Source organism: Bombina bombina, chromosome 1 (genome assembly GCF_027579735.1).
Source record: "Bombina bombina isolate aBomBom1 chromosome 1, aBomBom1.pri, whole genome shotgun sequence".
Taxonomy (NCBI): domain Eukaryota; kingdom Metazoa; phylum Chordata; class Amphibia; order Anura; family Bombinatoridae; genus Bombina; species Bombina bombina.
Window position 1 is genome coordinate 179,775,862 of NC_069499.1, and position 24,881 is coordinate 179,800,742.

A 24,881-nucleotide genomic window follows, 5' to 3' on the forward strand; every position below is an offset into this window, starting at 1 on the left:
CTAGTACTGATCTGCCAGTCGAATCTCAGAGCACTAAATCAGATGGCGAATTTGATTAAGGCTGGTGGGGAAGGATGGAGATCCTCTTCCCTTTCATCTATTCCCTTTTTTCCGGGCTCTATAGGGGGTTGTGCGTTGCCATCCCTACTTCACTAACACTTTTGTGCGCTTGCCTATTGTTTTACTATACCGTTTAAGGATAGTTTATTCTTAGAGCTCTTGGTTATAAGAGGAAACTCTTTTTATGAAGATGTTTCATCACGAGGGATATTTATGTACTGATGACTTAGATTGTCGCAGTTTCTGGAGACTTCCTATTGAAGCATCTCTGTCTCGTTTCGAGGTGAAGGTTTCCTCAATATTTTCTAGAAGGAATTAATGCTTATAATTCTTTTATTTGGGACTTTCGCAGATTACTAGCCCCAAAGCTAGGACTTCAGGTTTTTTCTGTTCAGGCCTTGAATCGCTCTGACAGATATGACTTCTGAATATGCTTGAGAAAAGGATTTAATTTGGTTCCGCTATTCTGTGGTTTTACCGTTTGATGAGAGAGCGAATCTGAGAGACAAATTTCTTTCTCTTATTCTTTTAGTGCAGTTAAAGCCAGCGTCTGAGACCTCCGCTAAGTCTGAACAATCCAAGTGTTTTGGTAGCCGACTCAGTCATGGAGTAAGTCCAAGCAGAGCAGAGGCCCGCCTAACCTAGGTTGGTAGGAGGGGCCAGTTCCTGGTCCTTTCTTGGATCACGCTGGGGACTGACTATCTTGTCTTGTCTGACATTCCTCCTCAGGAAACATTTCTGGTTCCTAAGGTTGACGTTTCTGGACCAACTCTTCCAGTACATTGCTCCTTCCGGCTGGGTCTTGCTACTGCTTCTAGAGCCTTTTAGGACTCTAGGGTTTCTTTTGGCATTTCCCAGAATCCAGGTCTAGAGGTAGCTTCCCATGTCTAGACGATTCTGGTTCAATCCCTATCGTCTCGTCTGATAGAAGACCTTTAGGGAATTTCATCTGTCTTCCTCGATCCTCAGGGATGGAAGAATATCTAGACCAGAGTTCTCTGGTGTAGGCACCAGGGTGGTTTTCTGGATGCTATTTAAGTCTTCATGGACATGAGGACATTTCTATCAGACTTAGTTATGAATTAGCTTCATAAGGTCGTGCCCTCCAGACCTCCTTCCTGTGTTAGGTGGTGATGATTTGTCATGGGGTCCATCCTGCACTTTATTCAGTTTACCAGGTCTCATCTCTGCCGAGGCTTGTTGTATGCTGTGGCAGTGGAGCGGCGCTGTTTCGAATCTGTCTTACCAGATTTACCTGGACTAGAGTTTTTGTCCAGATTGCCTTGTCCTGGGGGACATCTTTCTTAAATCATCCGGGGCAGTTTTGACTTCGGTCACAAATCCGTCAGGATGGTGAGGGCGTGCCAAGAGGACATGGGGCCCATGGACTCAGGAGGTTTCCCTCCCGATTAACTTTATGGATCTTCAGGCAATCTTTTTGCTCTGAGGGTTTAGACTACTGGGTTAGTCCCAGTTTATAGATTCTAGTCAGGTCTTTCAAAGAGGGTAGTATCTCAGGTTTGACTGCTCGCTGTCAGCGATCCACTCTCCGGGTGTGGTAATCCGGGACGGATGTTCTTTACAGACATTCCCTTTATCTGGGGATAAGGTCTCCATCCCAGGATATGGAACTGGAAGGGGACGCCGGATGAAAGTCACAGGACGTCCCGTCTCAATACCCAGTTACCCACAGATGGGTCGTGGTCCAGGAATCCTCAGGCGGAGCTAATGGATGCATTAGCGGTGCCTTGGAGGTTCAATCAATTTTTCCATTTCTGCTTTTAACGAGTGTAAATCCGGCCTCCACCAATGGGGTAATGGGTAGCGTCATTGATCATGTATTTAAATACCGCCTGTGTAGCGGAAAGGTATGCTTGGTTTGTAAATGCTCTTGAGAAAGACGGCTGGGTCCGTTGAAATGCGTTGGGGAAAATTAAAACAGTTTTTAAGAGAAAACCTGTGAAGTTCTTCTTTGCACTTACTAGGAGCCGGTTATTGGAAATATATGCTGCGAGTATATACACACCATTATGTGGTGTTTTGACACTATATCTCAGCACAACCCTTTGATTTCAACTAGGAGTACACTTTTCCAGACAAATTTTAAAGGAAGCCGAATATGCAGAAGTGGATCAAAAGTGAACCTGTGCCTCCTTTTCTACACAATTCATCTATCTATACAGGCTTTGGGAGAGACTGTGGGAAGGCTGCGGTTCCACCATTAAAGAGAAGTATCAATCCATATTGTATATCTTTTGTTCTCCCTTTGCTTCATCAAATCTTAATTCTCTGTGGCGGACTGCTTAGTCTTAGCCAAGAGAGGGTTTTCTAAAAGTTTATGGTCCTCTCCTTCAAGCATGTAAGCCAGTTCCTCGTCGTCTATCATAAGGTGTGGAGGACCTCCTTCTTCTGTGAAGAGCGTAGTTTGTCCTGGTACACTATTCAAGTCTGCCAGGATTCTTTACTTCCTCCAGGATGGTCTGGAGAAGGGCCTTTTATCTAGTTCCTTGTTTGGATAGTTTTGGCCCTGTCTGTTTTCACTGCACAAGAGACTCGTTGAGCTTCCGGACGCACAGTTTTTGTTAGGGCTCTGACTACGATCAGGCCGGTGTGTCGATCTGATGCTCCTCCTTGGAGCTTAGATCTTGTTCTTATTGTTTTGCATCGGACTACTTTTGAACCTATGCATGAGGTTGACATTAAGTTGTTATCTTGGAAGATATCTTTCCGTCTAAATATTGCTTCTGGGTGCAGAAGTCTATGAGGTTACAGTCTTGCAATGCGACCTCCTTATCTGATGTTTCACGATAATAAGGCTGTTCTACGAACCTAGTGAGGATTTCTTCTTAGGACAAATCGCAACTTAATCAAAAAATTGTGGTTTCTTTCTTATATTATATTCCTTCTTCTCGAATAAAAGTTTCCTACACAATATGGATTCGTGCCTTGAAGTTCTATCTTCAGGCTGCATAGGAATAGACAGATTATTTTTAGTTTTTTCTCTCCGTTTGTTCTCTGTCTTTTCTCTGTCTTGGAATTGTAAGGGTCAGAAGGCATCTTTGACTTCCTTATCCTTTAGTTGAGGAGTATCATCCGCTTGGCATGAGCTAGGGCTCATTCTACGAGAGCAGTAAAGTCCTCTTGGATCTTCTAAAAGGAGGCCTCTGCGGTTCAGATTTGCAGGGCGGCTTCCTGGTCGATCTTACATTCTTTTCCAATATTTTTAACGTGTTTTTGCTTCTGTTGAAGCAGCCTTCGGGAGAAAGGGTTTTGCATGCTGTGGTGCCCTCAGATGGGGGCCGCCTCTCCTTTTTGCCCTCCCGTTAGCATTCAGTGTCCTCTGGAGCTTGGGTATAATTTCCCCCAAGTAAGGAATGCAGCTGTGTACTCTCCCTGTATTAAGTAGGAAAACATAAATTATGCTTACCAGATAATTTCCTTTCCTTCTTTACAGGGAGTCAATAGCTCCCGCCGCCCGTGTTCTCAGATGGGCGGCCCTAAATTTTAACTTGTTCTTCTGGCACATTTTCACCATGATATTTCTCCTACTGTTCCTTGTTCCCTCCGCAGAATGACTGGGGGATGAGGGAAGTGGGGGAGGCATTTAAGCCTTTGGCTGGTGTGTCTTTGCCTCCTCCTGGTGGCCAGGTTCAGTATTTCCCACAAGTAAGGAATGCATCGGTGTACTCTCCCTGTACAGAAAGAAAGGAAATTATCTGTAAGCATAATTTATGTTTTTCTCACACTCATGAATATTTTTAATATTGCTGAGCATTTGCTTTTGCGCATTAATAAAATTAACTTTCTTATCCTTATGTTCCTCTTTGCATACAGGATGTAACAATGATTTCCAGAAGGTTTCTGTAGATAAATCATTTACCCGTGGCTGGAGCAGAGAACAGCCAGGTCAAGCTCCAATGCGACAGCGTAGTGCTACCACCACTGGATCCCCTGGTACTGAGAAAGCCCGAAGCATTGTGCGCCAAAAAACAATTGGTACTTAAATAATATAGCCTTGTCACCTTTTCCATTACATCTTTTCGTAAATTGCACATTTTTAAAAAAATAATAATCTGATGGTTGTTATACGTCATAGAAAAATAAGTTATTTTGTTAGCCACTGTAATTCCTAAGAATATATAAATTACATGAAAACATGCTGTGACTAGCAAGCAAAAGGTGTTTTCTATTGCTTTAGCCTTTAGTATTTAGGAGGTGCCAATTTCAGTGTTAAAGCATTTTTTTCTAAACACATAAAACTATGTTGGAAGTACTTAAATGGCCATCATTGGTTATAGCATATCTTTTAAGTTTAACACCCCTGTACTACTATGTGTTTAACCCACACAGAAGCTTGGTACCCGCAGAGCAATGCTGATTCACTGCTGAGTTGTGTGACTAACTCTGCTGATTGGATCAGAAGCAGTTTCCGCTTGGGACCTACAATGTTCTGTGGTGTGTGTTTCTAAAGCATATGTATATTAAAAAAGGAAGAGAAATCCAAGTTTTTGCTAAAAATTAATTAATGTTTAATTGTTAAGCATATTTGTGGTAAGCATGAGATCATATGTAATTAGAAAACAAGACGCATATACAAGTAGAAAGGGTGCAAAGCTGAATGCTCATATATAGAAGCACCCTTTTATAAGCCTGCAGAGAGAATAACTTTTCTTTCATACAGGTGGTGAGATTCCACGATCCTTTACTCTTGGGAATTACTCTTCTATACCACTAGGAGGAGGCAAAGATTCCCAAACCCCAAGAGCTCTATAAAACCCCTCACACATACCTCAGTCTTTACTTTGCCTCCGCTGGAGATATTGAAGATGTGTATTTAATTCTTCAGAGAGAGGGGTTTTCAGTCTATATTGAGGCCCGTTTTCCCCTCAGAGTGCAGTGCTTGTCAGAGGGTTGTATATGGGGTGTGGTTTGTGATTCTTTTTTCTCCTCATGGGAAATTTTTCATAAACCCTCTATAATTGGTCGCAGGGACTTGTCTTTTGACTCCCTTTATGGATCTACAATATACTCCTATTCCATGACCTCTGCTGATATGTTTCAGTACTGGTTTGGCTGTCTGCTGCTTGTTTGCTAGTGGACCAGTGTCTATTGGTAAGTATCTTTGTATTAACATTTTAACACTGATTTAGCTATGTTTTGAGCACTTTTTATAATTATTTATACCTAAACATATACATTGCTAATATATATGGCCCTGGGGCTGTTCCTTTTCACTATTCCCTTGGTGTTTTGTGCACATCTGCATTTTTGTCGCACTTACACCTAAATTACAAGTTTTGCGCTACGCCTATACCGCTGAAAAATTGTCCTTTGCGCACAGAATGGAAGGTCACCCGTATTACAAGTGGCAGCGGTACGGCTATACTGCTAGCGTTTTAGCCTGTACCGCAACTCTCCATCCCGCACTCAAAATATCGCTTTTGAGTGTGGAATTTTCAGCTCACCCGTATTACAAGTTGTTTGGTCAGGCTATTATGCCTGACTGTTATAGCTTATACCACCACAATCCATTCCGCTATCAAAGTTATCAAAGTTGATTGCAAAGTTATGGATTTTGCAATCAAAAATGTTTCACAAAAATGTTACAAAGTACACTAACACCCATAAACTACCTATTAACCCCTAATCTGCCACCTACATCACAAATACTATAATAAACCTATTAACCCCTAGTCTGCCGCCCGAACATCGCCAACACTAAAATAAAGTATTAACCCCTAATCTGCTGCCCCCTGCATCGTGACTACCTAAATTAAAGTATTAACCCCCTAAACCGCCATCACCCCGCATCGCTAATACTAAAATAAACCTATTAACCCCTAAACTGCTGGCCCCCACATCTCTAATACAAAAATAAACCTATTAACCCCTAAGCCGCCGGCCCCCCACATTGGGACACAATTAAGCTATTAACCCTTAAACCTTACATCCCCCTAACTTTAAATTAGTTACAATATAACTACCTTCAAATAAATAAAAACTTTTAAAAATAAACTTAGCCTAAACTATAAATAAACCTAACATTACTATTTTAACAAAATAAAATATACCAAAAATAAAAGAAAACTAAATTGCAAAATTAAAAAAATCATAATACTACGAAACCCCCCCCCCCCTAAGATTACTAAAAAAATTTAAAAATCATAATATTACGGAAAAAAAACTAAGATTACAAAAAATAACAAAATTATCCAAAATAATAAAAAGGCCTTTTAGGGCATTGCCCTTAAGCAGTCAGCTCTTTTTTGAAAAAAAATAAAAAAATAAATTACACAGTCCCCCCTAATAACCCACCACCCACCCAAACCCCCAAAATAAAAAAGACCTAACTAAAATAAACCTAAGCTACCCATTGGCCCTAAAGGGGCATTTGTATGGGTATTGCGCTCTTTTGCTGCCCATTAACAAAAAAAAAAAACTAACACTAACCCCGAAATAGGTATTTTCCATTTCTGAAGTCCAGCGGTGAAGGTTTTCTTTCAGGCGGCTCCATCTTCAGTCTTCATCCCAGTGTCACTGAACCATCTTCATTCAAGGGTCGCAGAGCTTTTGAGGCGCAGCTGTCGGCGGCAGTCATTGGGAACGACATGGAGGCTCCTCTTCATGCGTTCTACGTCGTCGCACATAAAGCTATTAACCCCTAAACCGCCATCATGGGGAGTGATGTATAGGGTCCTCTTCATGCGATCTCCGCCGCACACTGAAGCTTGAATGCAAAGTGCCTGTTTTATATTGGGTACCTTGCATTCCAATTGGCTGAAATATTTAAATCAGCCAATAGATGAGAGCTGATTAAATCCTATTGGCTGTTCAAATCAGCCAATATAATTTAAGCAGCTCTCATCTTATTGGCTGATTAAAAATTTTCAGCCAATAGGAAAGCAAGGTACCCAATATAAAACGGGTACCTTGCATTCAAGCTTCAGTGTGCGGCAGAAATCGCACGAAGAGGAGTCTACACATCGTTCCCCATGACTGCGGTTTAGGGTTTAATATATTTTATTTATTGTCGCCAATGCTGGGGGTGGCGGATTAGGGTTTAATATCTTTATTTAGTGTTGCCGATGTTGGGGGAGGCGGATTAGGGGTATTTAGACTAGGGGTTTGTGTTAGGTTACATCAATAGGGATTGCGTTATAGTGATCGCCATTACGCAACCGCAGGTGTAGGATTTTTCTAGCACATTTTCTTCATTGATGTGTATGGGGGAAAACGAGCATGTCAAGTTATGTACGTCGGGTTTGCGCACGTTCGTTCAGTTAGCACATTTTCTTCATTGATGTGTATGGGGGAAAACGAGCATGTCAAGTTATGTACGTCGGGTTTGCGCACGTTCGTTCAGTTATGCACGCATCAGGGTTTTGGAGTGCAAAATCCCCTTTTTTTAGTTGTCTTCCCCCCCAGCATTTTCGGTCCTCAGATTTAATTTCTTCTGCTTTGTTTTGCAGTTTTGGCTTAGCCCGCATTGTACCTGTGTCTCTATTTTGTAAACGCTACTTAGTAGGGGGTAAGTGGTTTCCATTCCTCAAGAGCTTTTTCAGGGGTTTTTTAGTGTTTATTGCATTGCTTTGCCATATGCTATAATGGAGCAGCTAAATCTACCCAATAAACTGAGTCTCCTGAACTCCTTTTTACCTTTTTATTCATAAATGGAAAGAGTCCACAGCTGCATTAATTACTTTTGGGAATTCAGAAACTTGGCCACCAGGAGTTGGCAAAGACACCCCAGTCAAAGGCTTAAAGGGAAAGTCTACACCAGTATTTTTATTGTTTTAAAAGATAGATAATACCTTTATTGCCCATTCCCCAGTTTTGCATAACCAACACAGTTACATTAATATACTTTTAACCTCTGTGATTATCTTGTATCTAAGCCTCTGCAAACTGCCCCTTTATTTCAGTTCTTTTGACAGACTTGCAGTTTAGCCAATTAGTTCCTGCTCCCAGATTACTTCACGTGCACAAGCACAGTGTTATCTATATGAAATATGTGAACTAACACCCTCTAGTGGTGAAAAACTGTTAAAATGCATCCTGAAAAGACGTGGCCTTCAAGGTCTAAGAAATTAGCATATGAACCTCCCAGGTTAAGCTTTCAACTAAGAATACCAAGAGAACAAAGCAAAATTGGTGATAAAAGTAAATTGGAAAATTGTTTAAAATTACATGCTCTATCCGAATCATAAAAGTTTATTTTGTCCTAGACTGTCCCTTTAAATACCCCTCCCACTTCCCTCATCCCCCAGTCATTCTTTGCCTTTCGTCCCAGGAGGTTGGCAGAGAAGTGTCAGAAGTTTTAGATTAGTCTCTTATGGAGGGTAGTACTCTTCAACATAGGACTGGAGTTTTAAGTAGTCCAACAGCCTTTTAGTGAAAGCATGGATGAAAGTTAGAGTCCGGAGATGCAGGGAGAGTCTTCCTGCGAAACCATCCCGACTCATATTAACAGCTCCACAAGCAATCAGCGTTGAAGAGTTTTGCTGCCTGCTTCTTCTCTCAAGTCCATGGCAGAAGCGATGCTACTATCTGTAACACTTGAAGGGCTGTGTTCCTGTTCCATGGCGAAGATTCCGGTAAGATCGTTTCATTTTACATTCTTTATGAAATGTACTGTATTACAGAGTTTTTTTTCCCAAGGGGCTACCACCTTGCGGGACTAACTTATAACACAGGGTCTCAGTGAGGCGCCTTTTGTATCTTGAAATCAAGGGTTAATATCTCCTAAGGGGGTTTATTGATCAGGGGTTTTTTTTTAATCATGTTTGTTATATGATTCAACTTGCTTATATGTAGTGTTATTTCGGCTCATGGCTTATGGAACATAACGGCTTTGGGAAAGTGATGCAACTTTACGGTCGGGCGTGCTTTTTTTGGACTATACGATTCACCTGGTGACCGGGCGTGGTCACGTTTTTGGGCTCCATTTCCACATTCCTGACCGTGTGGCAACGGAGAAATTCTGGTCTGCTGGTGTCTGGTTCATAGGAAGTTGTAAGCGCCCCAGCCATTGTGGGTGTCAAGTGCCATTTAGATTTTTTAGTCCACTCTTTCATATTCAATATCCTAGTTATGGAGGAGTCTGATATGGGGGAGATGGATGTCTCTGTTTAGGATTTTACTCCTTGTGCAGAATGCATGTTGCCCCGGATGATTCAAGTCTATCAGTTATGTTCTGAAAGCTGTATTACAGTGCTCAATTCCTCGGGATCGAGGAATCAAGGGGCCGCTGAGCCATCCGCCTCTGGGGCTTCTGTCCTCCGAGTTCCCTTCCACTACACCTTACTACGCATGCAGGTAACCCAAACTTTGCTTATCCTTCTCGGGAAGGTAGCTTGTTTACACCGGGGGGTTTCGAGCACGATGTCGCATGTCCATAATTTTGGCACTGGCGCATCTGCAACTTCCAGAAGGTTGCTTAAGATATTGTTCGTGTTCCATTATCCGGGGCTCTTCAGGCATGGGATGGCCTGTTCAGCTCTCTGGGGGAATGACTGTCCCTGAGACTTCAGAAGGGTAAACCTTCGAGGCCGGAGTTGTCTTTTGCTCCGACGGGGTATGCTGGCGTGCCTTCATGTTCTATTGTGGCACGCTTTGGCATCGTTGGAAGATCCCATCCTTAATGGATCTGAGAAATCTCAGTCATCTTCCCCGAATAGCTTTCAGTATTAGATATAAGGGGATGCAGTATTCGTCTTATAAACTTATTGGTTGAGTATCCTTTCCAGTTCTGAGCTTGGAAGAACAGGGTCACTGTTGGGGCGTCTGTTCTTATTGGGCAATAACCTATGGGTTGCCTTCTTATTTACTCCGGTTAAGAGGTTTGTTTATTGATTTCAGCTCATGTTTGTTTTATTTTTCCTTTGGGAACTTTATTTCTGGAATAGATACTCGCAACCTTTGGATCGCACTGTTTCTTCTAAAGGACGCGTTTTGGCCCTATGCTTATCTATGGTTATTCTCCCTTTGGGGGTGAATATATGAGGCCTTGGGCCCTTGATTGCAGGCTAGTCCTGCTTGGGTTCAGACCCTTCTATCTTGGGGCCTATTCAGACTCGTGGTGCCGGTTCTGCCTGGCTGATCCGGTTAAGGCGCCGAGTGCTTCACATTATTATTATTATTATTATTATTATTATTATTATATTGTTTTTAACACAAGTTCTGCTGAGCATTTTGGTAGGACCTAAGAGTTCAGTCCTTATTAGCATTTTTGGCTGGTGGTCTGGGATTCGGTGGAGTCCCTCTGCGTCACACTCAGTTGTTTCTGTTGTCTGTCGGGACTTAGAGTGTTCCTTCCCCCGTGGGTGAAGGTTGGGAGGATTTAGGGCCTCCTTGTCGCCGGTTCCTGGCTGTCTTGCCTTTTAGGGGCTTTTGGACTTGTCCTTTTTGGACTTGTTCCTTTGGTAGTTCTCTTTAGGGTTGAGACTTCCGGACTTGTCCGGTATCCTTAGCGGCTTAGCCGCCTTCTGGGTGGGCCTGTGGCCTTTTCCAGTTTTGATAGTTTGTTTTTTCCCTATCGGGGACAATAGGCTGTGTTGTCTCCTTCTCCAAGCTTTGCTTAGGTGTTTTTCTACCGGGAATGGGATGCTTTGCATTTTTTTTCCTTAGGTGAGTCCCTCTGGTTACGTACTCTGAGGTGTTCATGGAGACGTTTAAGGACACACTGGCATGGCCTCGTGTTTGCCCTAACCTTGTTCTGCTCCCTTTTCGAATGATTTGGTCCTTGATTTTTCCCTTGGTCCTGGACGTTTTGGTGGTGTTCTGCACGCTGTTTGGACTCCATAGTCTTGTAACAACTCTGTTGTGCTCTAGCTCCTTTTGGAGTGCTGGACTCCGGCAAGGGGTGTTCTCTTTCTTTGAGTTGAGAATTTTTTCGAGTGACTCTTGTTTTCCGTTTTTCCGGAGTAGTCTGGTCAGTCCCTGTGTCGTCTGTTTACAGACAGGGTAGTTGTGTTCCTTGGGGTGTGGTTGGTTCCACACATTCTGGGCCCTGGCCTATAGTTTTTGTCTTGGATCTTTCCAGATGTGCGAAAACTTATGATACTGTGGCTGGTTCAGTGCGTACCAGTTTTTCCAGGGAACATTGGTTATGTCTTATGGTCTAGTTAGTTGAGCTGCTTGCAGCTTGGTCAGGATCAGTGCGATTTTGAATATGCTCCTTTTTGGTCTGTCCTGCCCTTTGAATGATGGGTGCTCTCCTTGGTGGCTGGATGATTTATATTCAGTTTTTGTTTTCATCTGGCTACGGCTTGCTGTTTAGAGCTTATGCGCTGCTGTTCTCTGTGTTTTCCCCCTTGTGGGGGTAGTTTTTTCTCCTTTAGGAGGTAGAATACTCTCTTGGGAGGAGGCTGTCCTGTCTTGTGGGCAGGTGATTGGAATGGGTATTTTAACCCTATAGTGGGTTTCTGTTCCATCTGTGGAGATTGCAGTCTCCGTGTTGAGACTCTCATGGTATTTTGTTGGATCTCATGGGGATCTACTGCATTTCTCCATTTATCTCTGAGGTTCTCTTGGGAGTTCCTAATTGAGGGACCTATTGGGCTTGGCACCCGAACTCTATCGGAGGCTTAGGTCTGTTCCATTTCATCCTTTTTCTGGGCTGGAGACTGGGGTCCTTTTTGCTCCCCTGCTTGTCAGATCTGCCTGTAGCTGGGCTGGTCTGGTGTTGGGAGCAGAATCTGGGATCTGGGGTTAGTCCTTGGGTTTGAGGTACGGTGTGCCTCTTTGAGGTTTCGGTGCTTCCCCATTTTCAAGTTACGCGTGTAGCATGGTGGCTTTGACTAACCTGTGATGGGCCCACTGTTTAGTGGATGTTTCACAGTTGAAGGTGTGGTTGGTTCTCTGATCTGGTATAATGGTTAGAGCATCAGCTTAGGTCTTTTGACAACTCCAGGATTGATTCCCATTAATGGAAAGTGTATTTTATCATATCTACTTCAGCTGCTCTTTACTTGCTCTGCAACTCCTTCTGTTTACAGAGTCATCCTGGTATGACTATTACATGTGCTTGATGCAGGTATTTCTATCTGGGTTTGCGGAACGTATGTTGGTTTCTGCATATCTTGATATTCTGAGTTCATTGCGACTTGAGGACTTCGTCTTTAGTTGTTATCAGGGTACGTTTGCACTTTTATAGGAGAAGTTTTCTTCTCTGTTTTTCGGATCCCGGACCTAATCTGTGGTTCTGTACTCTTTGGGGTCTGGGCATTTTCTCCCCTTGTTTCTCAGGGCTGTTTTTTTTTTTTTTTTTGGGTCTCTGTGAGCTTGACTTGCTCCTGGAGTTTTTTCCTTATTTTATTTGGAACTTGTCGTACCCTATTTAGGGTTTTCCGTGTATCCTTGTCTGGTTTCTATGTGTTCGCTTCCTTTTGGGAGTTTACAGTAGTTGATACCTTTCTCTCGTAAGGGGTGTGTTGTGGGGACCGACTGCTGGACGATGGTGTCTCCCGGAGGCGTGTTGGTTCGGTCGAGCCTATTTTCTGTGGCCTCTAGCAAGGCTTGTTATCCTTTGTGGATTGTCCGTTTTTTCAAAGTTTCTCGGCTTCGGACAAAGCGGGATTTTTGCTGCGCAGGGTTTTCAGGCTGGGTGCCCTCAGAATGGGCCGCCTTTTGTACCCTCCCATTTTTAGCATTCAGTGTCCTCTATAGCTTGGGTATTGTTTTCCCAAAAGTAATGAATGCAGCTGTGGACTCTTTCCATTTATGAAGAAAAACATAAATTATGCTTACCTGATCATTTTCTTTTCTTCAGATGGAAAGAGTCCACAGCTCCCCACCCGTATTTGTTCTGTGGGGCGTCTGTTTCTTCTATAAGATACGACGAGTCCACAGATTCATCCTTTACTTGTGGGATATTATCCTCCTGCTAACAGGAAGTGGCAAAGAGCACCACAGCAGAGCTGTCTATATAGCTCCTCCCTTAGCTCCACCCCCCAGTCATTCTCTTTGCCTACTCTAAGTACTAGGAAGGGTAAAGTGAAAGAGGTGATAAAATGTTAGTTTTAATTTTCTTCAAGCAAGAATTTTTTATTTTAAATTGTACCAGTGTGTACAATTTACTCTCAGGCAACAGATGGATGAAGACTTCTGCCTGGAGGCTGATGATCTTAGCATTTGTCACTAAGATCCAGAGCAGAATGGCTGAGGAGTACAAGAAACTTCAGTGTGAGGAACGTTTTCATGCTATATAGCAGTGAGGTATGTTCAGTCATTTTTTCTGGAGAGACTGTGGTATTTCAAAATACCCATGAGGGTAAGGGTAAGCAGTAATCCTAAGAGAAGAGGGGTATTACTAAGCTTGCATATAGGGGCTCATAAAAAATGGTTGACACTGAGTTTGAATGTTTGTGGGCAAACGTTTATTGAACTGTGAGTGCTGATAAAGTTTTTGGTAGTAAAGTTTTTGAGGCTTTATTGGAGGGTACATTTGGCTTCCTTTTTGGGTTAAAGAACCCACATGGCTAGTTTCAAACCGCTCTGGTGCGGTTCATTTGGGCTGCAAAACATTGAGTGAGATGGGCGGAACCTATTTTCGCGCCTCAGTTGCGCACTTGTATTTGCAGAGCAAGCAGCAAGCTCCAACTCCGGTGGACCCTTGTGGAAGTGTTGGGCCAAATCGAAGCTTTAACCCCGTTTTTCCAATCCCTGAGGACAGGTTGGCGCCACAGCAGGGCTGTGGCGAGGTGCAGGGGGTGTGTTTTCCGGATTTAGGCCTTATTAATTATCCGGTTTTTCACTGTAAAGGGTTAACTGTTCCTTTCCTTAGCTGCATATTTTGAATATTCATGCAAAAAATTGAATCAATTTGATTATTTTTAAGCTGTTTTGCAGAACGTGTATGCTTTTTTTTCTCTTAAAGGCTCAGTACCGTTTTTTAAGATTGTTATTTTTTCACTAAATAAAGTGTTTTCAAGCCTGTTTGTGTCATTACTAGCCTGTTTAACATGTCTGACATTGAGGAAAGACAATGTTCAATGTGTTTGGAAGCCATTGTGGAACCCCAACTTAAAATGTGTCCCTCATGCACTGAAAGGGCAATTAATTGCAAAGAACATATTTTAGCTGATAAAAGTATGTTGCAGGATGATTCTCAGTCAGAAGGGAATCAGGTTATGCCATCTAATTCTCCCCAAGTGTCACAACCATTAACGCCCGCACAAGCGACGCCAAGTACTTCTAGTGCTTCTAATTCTTTCACCCTGCAAGATATGGCCGCAGTTATGAATACTACCCTCACAGAGGTATTATCTAAGCTGCCTGGGTTGCAGGGGAAGCACAGTAGGTCCGGTGTGAGAGTAAATGCTGAGCCCTCTGACCCTTTATTAGCCATCTCCGATGTACCCTCACAATGTTCTGAGTTGGGGTGAGGGATTTGCTGTCTGAGGGAGAGATTTCTGATTCAGGAAAGATGTTCCCTCAGATAGATTCAGATATGACGGCTTTTAAATTTAAGCTAGAGCACCTCCGCCTGTTGCTTAGGGAGGTTTTAGCTACTCTGGATGATTGTGACCCTATTGTAGTTCCACCAGAGAAATTGCGTAAAATGGATAGATATCTAGAGGTTCCTACTTACACTAATGTTTTTCCGGTCCCTAAGAGGATTTTGGACATTGTTACTAAGGAGTGGGATAGACCAGGTATTCCCTTTTCTTCTAGAAAGGTAAGACGAGTCCACGGATTCATCCTTTACTTGTGGGATATTATCCTTCCCTACAGGAAGTGGCAAAGAGCACCACAGCAGAGCTGTCTATATAGCTCCTCCCTTAGCTCCACCCCCCAGTCATTCTCTTTGCCTACTCTAAGTACTAGGAAGGGTAAAGTGAAAGAGGTGATAAAATATTAGTTTTTTTATTTCTTCAAGCAAGAGTTTGTTATTTTAAATTGTACCGGTTTGTACTATTTACTCTCAGGCAGCAGATGGATGAAGACTGCTGCCTGGAGGATGGTGATCTTAGCATTTGTAACTAAGGTCCATTGCTGTTCCCACAGATGCTGAGGAGTACAGGAAACTTCAGCGTGATGAACAGTTTCATGCTATGCAGCAATGAGGTATGTCCAGTCACATTTTTTCTGGAGAGAGTGTGTATTTCAGAAAGGCTGACATTATACCCAGGAGGGTAAAGGTAAGCAGTAATCCTAGAGCTAAAAGAAGGGCATTACTTAGCTTGCATATGGGGCCAATTACATATATGGTTGACACTCAATGGCAAATGTTTGTGAGCAAATGTTTTTTTGGATGGGAGTGCTTTAACGTTTTTGTGGGCAATAAACGTTTTTGGGCAACTTTATTAGGACACACATGGCTTAATTTTCGGGTCTTAGAACCCACATGGCTAGTTATAACCGCTCTGGTGCGGTTCTTTAAGGCTGAGGAAACATCGAGTGAGATGGGCGCGGCCTATTTTTGCGCCTCAGATGCGCAGTTAGTTTGTCAGCAAACAGCAAGCTCTAACTCCTGAGGGCCCTAGTGTATGTTTTGGGCCAAATCGAAGCTTTTACCCCACAATTTCGATCCCTTAGGGCTGGTAGGGCCACAGCAGGGCTGTGGCAAGGTGCTTAGGGTTTTTTTTTTCCGGATCTGGGCCTATTTTCGATCCGGTTTGGAATTTAAGGGGTTAATAGTTAAAAATGTTTGTGGTGCAATCTTAACTACCTATAGTGTGTCTACATACAAAATTTTGAAAAATTTGGTGCATGTTTAGGCTGTTTTGCAGAATGTGTATGCTTTTTTTTCTTAAAGGCGCAGTACCGTTTTTTAAGATTATTTTTTTCCACTAAATAAAGTGTTTTCATGCTTGTTTGTAGTCATTACTAACCTGTTCAACATGTCTGACATTGAGGAAAGTCAATGTTCAATATGTTTGGAAGCCATTGTGGAACCTCCACTTAGAATGTGTCCCTCGTGCACTGAAAGGTCTATAAATTGTAAAGAACATATTTTAGCTACTAAATGTATATCGCAGGATGATTCTCAGTCGAAGAGAATCAGGTTATGCAATCTAATTCTTCCTAAGTGTCACAACCATTAACGCCCGCACAAGCGACGCCAAGTACTTCTAGTGCGTCTAATTCTTTCACCCTGCAAGATATGGCCGCAGTTATGAATACTACCCTCACAGAGGTTTTATCTAAGCTCCCTGGGTTGCAGGGGAAGCGCAGCAGGTCTGGTGTGAGAACAAATGCTGAGCCCTCTGACGCTTTATTAGCTATATCCGATGTACCCTCACAATGTTCTGAAGTGAGGGATTTGCTGGCTGAGGGAGAGATTTCTGATTTAGGAAATATGTTCCCTCAGACAGATTGCTCAGGGAGGTTTTAGCGACTCTGGATGATTGTGACCCTATTGTAGTTCCAGAGAAATTGTGTAAAATGGACAGATTTCTAGAGGTTCCTGCCTATACTTATGTTTTTCCGGTCCCTAAGAGGATTTTGGAAATTGTTACTAAGGAGTGGGATAGACCAGGTATTCCGTTCGCTCCCCCTCCTACTTTTAAGAAAATGTTTCCCATATCAGACACCGTGCGGGACTCGTGGCAGACGGTCCCTAAGGTGGAGGGAGCTATTTCTACCCTAGCTAAGCGTACAACTATACCTATTGTGGACAGTTGTGCTTTCAAAGATCCTATGGATAAAAAATTAGAGGGTCTTCTAAAGAAATTGTTTATTCATCAGGGTTTTCTTCTACAACCTATAGTGTGCATTGTTCCTGTAACTACTGCAGCTGCTTTTTGGTTTGAGGCTCTAGAGGAGTCTCTTAAGGTTGAGACCCCATTAGATGATATTTTGGATAGAATTAAGGCTCTCAAGCTAGCTAATTCTTTTATTACAGATGCCGCTTTTCAAATGGCTAAATTAGCGGCAAAGAATACAGGTTTTGCCATTTTAGCGCGTAGAGCGGTATGACTTAAATCCTGGTCTGCTGATGTGTCAACAAAATCTAAGCTGTTAGCTATTGCTTTCAAAGGTAAGACCCTATTCGGGCCTTAACTGAAGGAGATCATTTCCGACATTACTGGAGGTAAAGGCCATGCCCTTCCTCAGGACAAGACAAATAAAGTGAGGGCCAAACAAAATAATTTTCGTTCCTTTGAAACTTTAAAGGTGGAACCTCTACTTCCTCCTCTGCCACAAAGCAGGAGGGGAATTTTGCTCAATCCAAGTCAGTCTGGAGACCTAACCAGACCTGGAATAAAGGTAAACAGGCCAAGAAGCCCGCTGCTGCTACCAAGACAGCATGAAGGGGCAGCCCCCGATCTGGGACCAGATCTAGTAGGGGGCAGACTTTCTCTCTTCGCTCAGGCTTGGGCAAGAGACGTTCAGGATTCCTGGGCATTAGAAATCGTGACCCGGGGTATCGTCTAGAATTCAAAGATTCTCTCCCAGGGGGGATATTTCATCTTTCACGTTTGTCTGTAAACCATACAAAAAGAGAGGCGTTCTTATGCTGTGTAGAAGACCTATATACCATGGGTGTAATCTGTACAGTTCCAAAAGTAGAACAGGGGCAGGGGTTTTACTCCAATCTGTTCATGGTTCCCAAAAAAGAGGGAACCTTCAGACGGATTTTAGATCTCAAAACCCTTTACAAATTTCTCAGAATCCCATCCTTCAAGATGGAGACCATTCGGACAATTTTACCAATGATCCAGGAGGGTCAATATATGACCACCGTGGATTTGAAGGATGCGTATCTTCACATTCCTATCCACAAAGATCATCACCAGTTCCTCAGGTTCGCCTTCCTGGACAAACATTACCAGTTTGTGGCCCTTCCTTTCGGGTTGGCCACAGCTCCCAGAATTTTCACAAAGGTTCTAGGGTCCCTTCTGGCAGTTCTAAGGCCACGGGGCATAGCAGTGGCACCCTATCTGGACGATATTTTGATTTAGGCATCAACTTACCATCTAGCCAAATCTCACACGGACATCGTGTTGGCTTTTCTAAGATCTCACGGGTGGAAGGTGAACATAAAAAAGAGTTCACTTGTTCCTCTAACAAGAGTTCCATTCCTAGGAACTCTGATAGACTCGGTGGACATGAAAATTTTTCTGACGGAGGTCAGAAAATCAAAGATCTTAACCACTTGCCGAGCACTTCATTCCATTCCTCTGCCGCCAGTGGCTCAGTGTATGGAGGTAATTGGACTAATGGTAGCAGCAATTGACATAGTTCCATTTGCTCGCTTGCATCTCAGACCACTACAACTGTGCATGCTCAGACAGTGGAATGGTGATTATGCGGATTTATCTCTGCGGATATATCTGGATCTAGAGACCAGAGACTCTCTTCTTTGGTGGTTGTCACAGGATCATCTGTCCCAGGCAATGTGTTTCCGCAGGCCAGCCTGGGTCATAGTGACGACGGTTGCCTGCCTTTTGGGCTGGGGTGCAGTCTGGAATTCCCTGAAGGCTCAGGGTGTGTGGACTCAGGAGGAGGCCCTACTTCCAATAAATATTCTAGAACTGAGAGCGATATTCAATGCGCTTCAGGTGTGGCCTAAGCTGGCTTCGGCCAAATTCATAAGATTCCAGTCGGACAATATCACGACTGTAGCATATATCAATCATCAAGGGGGAACAAAGAGTTCTCTAGCGATGATAGAGGTTTCCAAAATAATTTGATGGGCAGAGACTCACTCTTGCCATCTATCAGCAATCTATATCCCAGGAGTGGAGAACTGGGAAGCGGATTTTCTAAGTCGTCAGACTTTTCATCCGGGGGAGTTGGAGCTCCATCCGGAGGTGTTTGCACAATTGATTCATCAATGGGGCACACCAGAATTGGATCTGATGGCATCTGGTCAGAATGCTAAACTACCTACTGTTTGCTCATTACAGGATAATGATGATGTAGTGTCTCCTACCATGATTTTTTTTTTATCAAGGCTGCAGTTTCTGAAGCGTTTGCTGCTCTCCCGCCTTCAAACAAGTGTAAAAGGTCAGTTCAGATTTTACCTTCTACAAGTGATATGTGCCCTGAGACCAGGGATGCTGTTTTGTCTTCAGATGGTGGTTTCCTCTTGGTATGAGGATTCCTCATCTGATGTTGAACTTGATACTTCCTCTTTTTTGTTTAAAGTTGAACATATTCGTTCTCTTTTAGAGGTCTTAATTACTATACTGGTTGTTTAGTCTTTCAGAGCAGTATTCTGATGACTCTGCTAGTGTAAATCTTCTGGGTTTGCTTCAGAGTGCCAATTATTTTATTTGTGATGCTGAATGTTTTTGATATTATGAAGATTAATGTCAAAAGCATGTCTTTGACAGTCCTTGCCAGGAGAGCCTTGTAGCTTAAATCTTGGTCTGGTTTCTAAATCTAGACACTCTTTTCTTTAAGGGAAAGAAGTTATTTGGTTCTGATTTAGATTCTATTATATCTACTGTTACTGGAATTAAAAAGTATTTTCTTCCTCAAGACAAAGTCTAGACGGATATCCAAAGCTTCTAATCGTTTTTCGTCAGAATAAGGAACAGAAAGCTGACTCCTCTGGTTCAGTCTGGAGACCTAATTCTAACTGGAACAAGTGAAAGAAGGGTAAGAAATCTATCCCTACTACTAAAATAGCATGAAGGTGCGCCCCCAATCAAGATTAAGCCTTTTTTCCGGACGCTTGGTTTCAGTCTGGTCAAGATCCCTGGGTTTGGAATATTGTGTCTCAGGGAAGTTTTTTCTCTCCAATGTTCCAATGAATCCTGTAAAAGCTCAAGCTTTTCTTCAGTCTTTCTCAGGTCTGGAAGCTATGGGATGGATTCTTCTATTCGTTCTCTTTTAGAGGTCTTAATTACTATACTGGTTGTTTAGTCTTTCAGAGCAGTATTCTGATGACTCTGCTAGTGTAAATCTTCTGGGTTTGCTTCAGAGTGCCAATTATTTTATTTGTGATGCTGAATGTTTTTGATATTATGAAGATTAATGTCAAAAGCATGTCTTTGACAGTCCTTGCCAGGAGAGCCTTGTAGCTTAAATCTTGGTCTGCTGATATGGTTTCTAAATCTAGACACTCTCTTTTCTTTAAGGGAAAGAAGTTATTTGGTTCTGATTTAGATTCTATTATATCTACTGTTACTGGAGGTAAAAAGTATTTTCTTCCTCAAGACAAAGTCTAGACGGATATCCAAAGCTTCTAATCGTTTTTCGTCAGAATAAGGAACAGAAAGCTGACTCCTCTGGTTCAGTCTGGAGACCTAATTCTAACTGGAACAAGTGAAAGAAGGGTAAGAAATCTATCCCTACTACTAAAATTGCATGAAGGTGCGCCCCCAATCAAGATTAAGCCTTTTTTCCGGACGCTTGGTTTCAGTCTGGTCAAGATCCCTGGGTTTGGAATATTGTGTTTTCTCTCTCCAATGTTCCAATGAATCCTGTAAAAGCTCAAGCTTTTCTTCAGTCTTTCTCAGGTCTGGAAGCTATGGGATGGATTCTTCTAGTTCCTTTGCAGGAACAGGGGATGGGATTTTATTCAAATCTCTTCATTGTTCCAAAGAAGGAAGGTTCTTTAAGACCAGTTCTAGATTTAAATTGTCTGAAAAGGCTTATAATGATCCCATGTTTCAGAATGGAAACTATCCAGACTATTCTGCCTTTTTGTTCAGCATGGTCAGTTTTTGTCCACAATAGATTTAAAGGATACTTACCTTCATGTTCCTATTGACAGAGATCATTTCCAGTTTCTGAGGTTTGCCTTTCTAGACAGGTATTTTCAGTTTTTTGCTCTACCATTTGGTCTGGCTACAGCTCCAAGAATATTCACAAAGGTTCTCGGTGCCCTTTTGTCTGTGATCAGGTCTTAAGGTATTGCAGTGTTACCATACCTGGATGACATCTTGGTTCAAGCTCCATCTTTTCTTTAAGCAGTATCTCACACCCACCGACTTGTTGTCTCTTTAGCAGCATGGTTGGGGGATTCATTTTCCAAAGCGTCCTTTGGTTCCTCAGACAAAGATAGCTTTCTTGGGTTTCCAAATAGATTCGGTATCCATGAGCCTTTCTCTAACAGAGCAGAGAAGGTTGAAATTGGTGTCAGCTTGTCTGAACCTTCAGTCTCTTTTGTTTCCTTCAGTGGCTATGTGTGTGGAAGTCCTAGGTCTCATGATTGCAGCCTCAGAAGCAATTTTATTTGCTCAATTTTACGAGGCCTCTTCAGCTTTGTATACTGCGTCAATGTTGCAGGGATTATACTCAGTTTATTATTCATGGGGCTTCTTTTTGCTCATCATACCTGGACTGTGATCACTACAGATGCAAGTCTCTTAGGTTGGGCAATGTTTGGGGATCTCTGACAGCACAGGGAGTTTAGGATCCTCAGGAGGCAAGGTTAACAATTATTGTTCTAGAATTCTGTGCAATTTTCAGGGCCCTTCAAACTTGGCCTCTGTTGAAAAGGGAGTCTCATCTCCGTTTCAAGACAATTTCACAGCAGTAGCTTATATTAACCATGCAGTTCCCTGGCAATAATTGAGGTGTTTCAGATTCTCTCGTGGGCATAAACCAATACTTGTTTAGCCTCTGCAATTCATATTCCAGGAGTGAGCAACTGGGAGGCAGACTTTCTCAGTCATCAATCTCTTTATCCAGGGGAGTGGTCTCTTCACCAGGATGTGTTCAATCTGGATCTTTGGGGTCTCCCAGAAATAGATCTGATGGCCTTTCATTTGAACAACAAAGTTCCCAGGTACTTTGCGAGGTCCAGGGATCCTCCGGCAGAGTTAGTGGATGCTCTAGTAGTTCCTTGGCCTTTTCAGCCTGCTTATTTGTTTCTGTCTCTGGTTCTTCTTCCCAGAGTGAATGCCAAGATAAGGCTAGAGAAGTCTTTTGTAATCCTGATTGACCCAGCTTGGCCTCGCAGGATTTGGTATGCAGATCTGGTTCAGATTTCCAGTTGCCCTCCATGACTTCCATCTCTGTGGTCAGACCTGTCCCAAGGTCTGTTTGTTTCATCCGGATTTCAAGTCTCTGAACTTGATGGCATGGATATTGAACACTTAGTTCTTAGTCATAGGGGATTCTCTAATTCTGTGATTTAATCCTTGATTCAGGCATGTAACTTCCTGGACTTCCTCTAACTAGGAAGGTGTATCACAAGATCTGGAAGGCCTTTATTTCATGGTGTATAAATCATGTTTTTTCCTGGAATTCTTTTAGAATTCCTGGGATTCTGCAGTATTTGCAGGATGGTCTAAATAAGGGCTTATCTGCTATATTTAAAAGGGCAGATATCTGCTCTTTCAGTTTTGTTCCACAGAAAGATTGCTTATCTTCCTGATGTTCATAGTTTTGTTCAGGCTCTGGTTCGTTTTAAATTTATCAAGCCTATTTCTCCTCCATGGAGTCTTAACCTGGTGTTAAGGGTTTTGCCGGCTCCTCCTTTTGAACCTTTGCATAAATTGGACATTAACCCCTTAACGACCAAGGACGTGTCAGGCACGTCCTACAAAAAGTGTTAGTTAGTGACCAAGGACGTACCTTAAGCCCTGTAAGAGTGATCATGATCGCTTCCAGACGCTTTTAGGGTATTGCAGTGATGCTTTGATATTGCGTTATCACTGCAATACCCTTTTTGACCCACCAATGCAGAGAGGGCCACCAATGGTGCCGATCAATGGTGGGTGGGAGCAGCAGTAGGGAGGCTGGTGGGCGGCCCATAGGTGGTTTAGTTCCGTATCCTGTTTGGTCCGAGGGGGGGGGGGTGAAAGTGCGCGCCACATTTCCATTCAGTTGAATTTAATTGTATGGAGAGGGGGAAATAAATGTTTGTCAAGGGATCTGGGAGGGGGCAGGGTATTGAGGGGAGGCAGCTACACTATAGAAATTTTGGGTTTTATTTATTTATTTTAAAAAAGTTATATATTTTTTTTAACAAACTGGGTACTGGCAAACAGCTGCCAGTACCCAAGATGGTGGCAACTAGATATAGGGGGGAGGATTAGAGAGCTGTTTTGGGGGGGGGGGGGGGAGAGAGATCAGGGAAGTTGGAGGCTAAGGGGGGATCCAGAATAACTATATTTAAAAAAAAAAAAAAAAAAAAAAAAAAAAAAGCCTTTTATTTTAGTACTGGCAGACTTTCTGCCAGTACTTAAGATGGCGGTGACAATTGTGAGGTGGGGGGAGGGAAGAGAGCTGTTTGAGGGGTGTCAGGGAGGGATCAGGGGGTGGGATGTGTCAGGTGGAAGGCTGATCTCTACACTAAAGCTAAAATTAACTCTACAAGGTACCTAATTAACCCCTTAATTTCTGGCCATAATACAAGTGTGGTGCACAGCGGCATTTAGCGGCCTTCTAATTACCAAAAAGCAACGCCAATACCATATATGTCTATTTCTGAAGAAAGGGGATCCCAAATAAGCATTTACAACCATTTGTCCATAATGTCAACAATTTTTTTGTATTTGATCACATTTGGCGGTGAAATGGTGGCATCAAATATATCAAAATGGGCCTAGATCAATACTTTGGATTGTCTACTACACTAAAGCTAAAATTAACCCTACAAGCTCCCTAATTAACCCCTTCACTGCTGGGCATAGTACACGTGTGGTGTGCAGCAGCATTTAGCGGCCTTCTAATTACCGAAAAGCAACGCCAAAGCCATATATGTCTGCTATTTCTGAACAAAGGGGATCCCAGAGAAGCATTTACAACTATTTGTGCCATAATTGCACAAGCTGTTTGTAAATAATTTCAATGAGAAACCTAAAGTTTGTGAAAAAGTTTGTGAAAAGCGAACAATTTTTTTTATTTGATTGCATTTGGCAGTGAAATGGTGGCATCAAATATACCAAAATGGGCCTAGATCAATACTTTGGGTTGTCAATAAAAAAAAAATATTTATATACATGTTAAGGGTTATTCAGGGATTCCTGACAGATATCAGTGTTCCAATGTAACTATCGCTAATTTGTAAAAAAAAAATGGTTTGGAAATAGCAAAGTGCTACCTGTATTTATTGCCCTATAACTTGCAAAAAAACAAAGAACATGAACACATTGGATATTTCTAAACTCTATTTACAAAATTTAGAAACTATTTAGCATGGGTGTTTTTTGGTGGTTGTAGATGTGTAACAGATTTTGGGGGTCAAAGTTAGAAAAAGTGTGTTTTCTTCCTAATGGGAAAGAGTCCCCAGCCAAATTCATTACTTACGGGAAATAAGAACCAGGCCACCAGTCAAAGGCTTACATACTCCTCCAACTTCCCCTATCCCCCAGTCATTCTTTACCTTTCGTCCCAGGAGGTTGACAGAGAAGTGTCAGAAGTTTGTTTTATTTTATTTTTTTTCCATTTGTTCTACTTTTATTTTTTTTTAAATTAATTTTTATATGTCTCTTATGGAGGGTGCTACCATTCGACATGGGACAGGAGTTTTAAGTAGTCCTGTTAGCCTCTCGTGGAGGGTCTGGGCGAAAGTAAGTGTCTGGAGATGCAGTGGGAGCTTCCCCTGCGACACCATCCCGACTCGTTATAACAACTCCTTTCAGCACTTGGCGTTGTCGAACTTCGCTTCGCTACCTGCTGTCTTCTCTCGAGTCCATGACGGAGGCGCTACCACTATTCGTCACACTTGAAGGGCTGTAAGATTGTTTCATTTTATTACATTGTCTGTAATGTGATTTATTATGACAGTATAGTATGGGCCTCGCTGATGCACCTTTAGTACAGATCTTGGAATGAAGGGATATTTCCTCCTTAGGGTGGTTTGGTAAACGGGGAAGGGGTCTCTTCTTTCTTATGCGATTTAATCTTCATTGGGTATGTGCGTACGTGCTCTGAGGCTGAGACAAGTAGCGTTGCTCTATGTTGTGCATAGT

At 42.6% G+C, this 24,881-nt stretch overlaps 1 protein-coding gene across 9 annotated transcripts in view; it reads left to right on the forward strand.

The window, feature by feature from the left end:
* RALGAPA1 (Ral GTPase activating protein catalytic subunit alpha 1) overlaps nucleotides 1–24,881 on the forward strand; it is a 1,007,748-nt gene that overhangs the window by 415,110 nt on the left and 567,757 nt on the right. For all 9 annotated transcript variants that reach the window (XM_053697738.1, XM_053697739.1, XM_053697743.1 and 6 more), the window contains exon 16: nucleotides 3,895–4,056. In XM_053697738.1, the coding sequence (XP_053553713.1) occupies nucleotides 3,895–4,056 (162 nt within the window). The remainder of the gene's footprint in view (nucleotides 1–3,894; nucleotides 4,057–24,881) is intronic.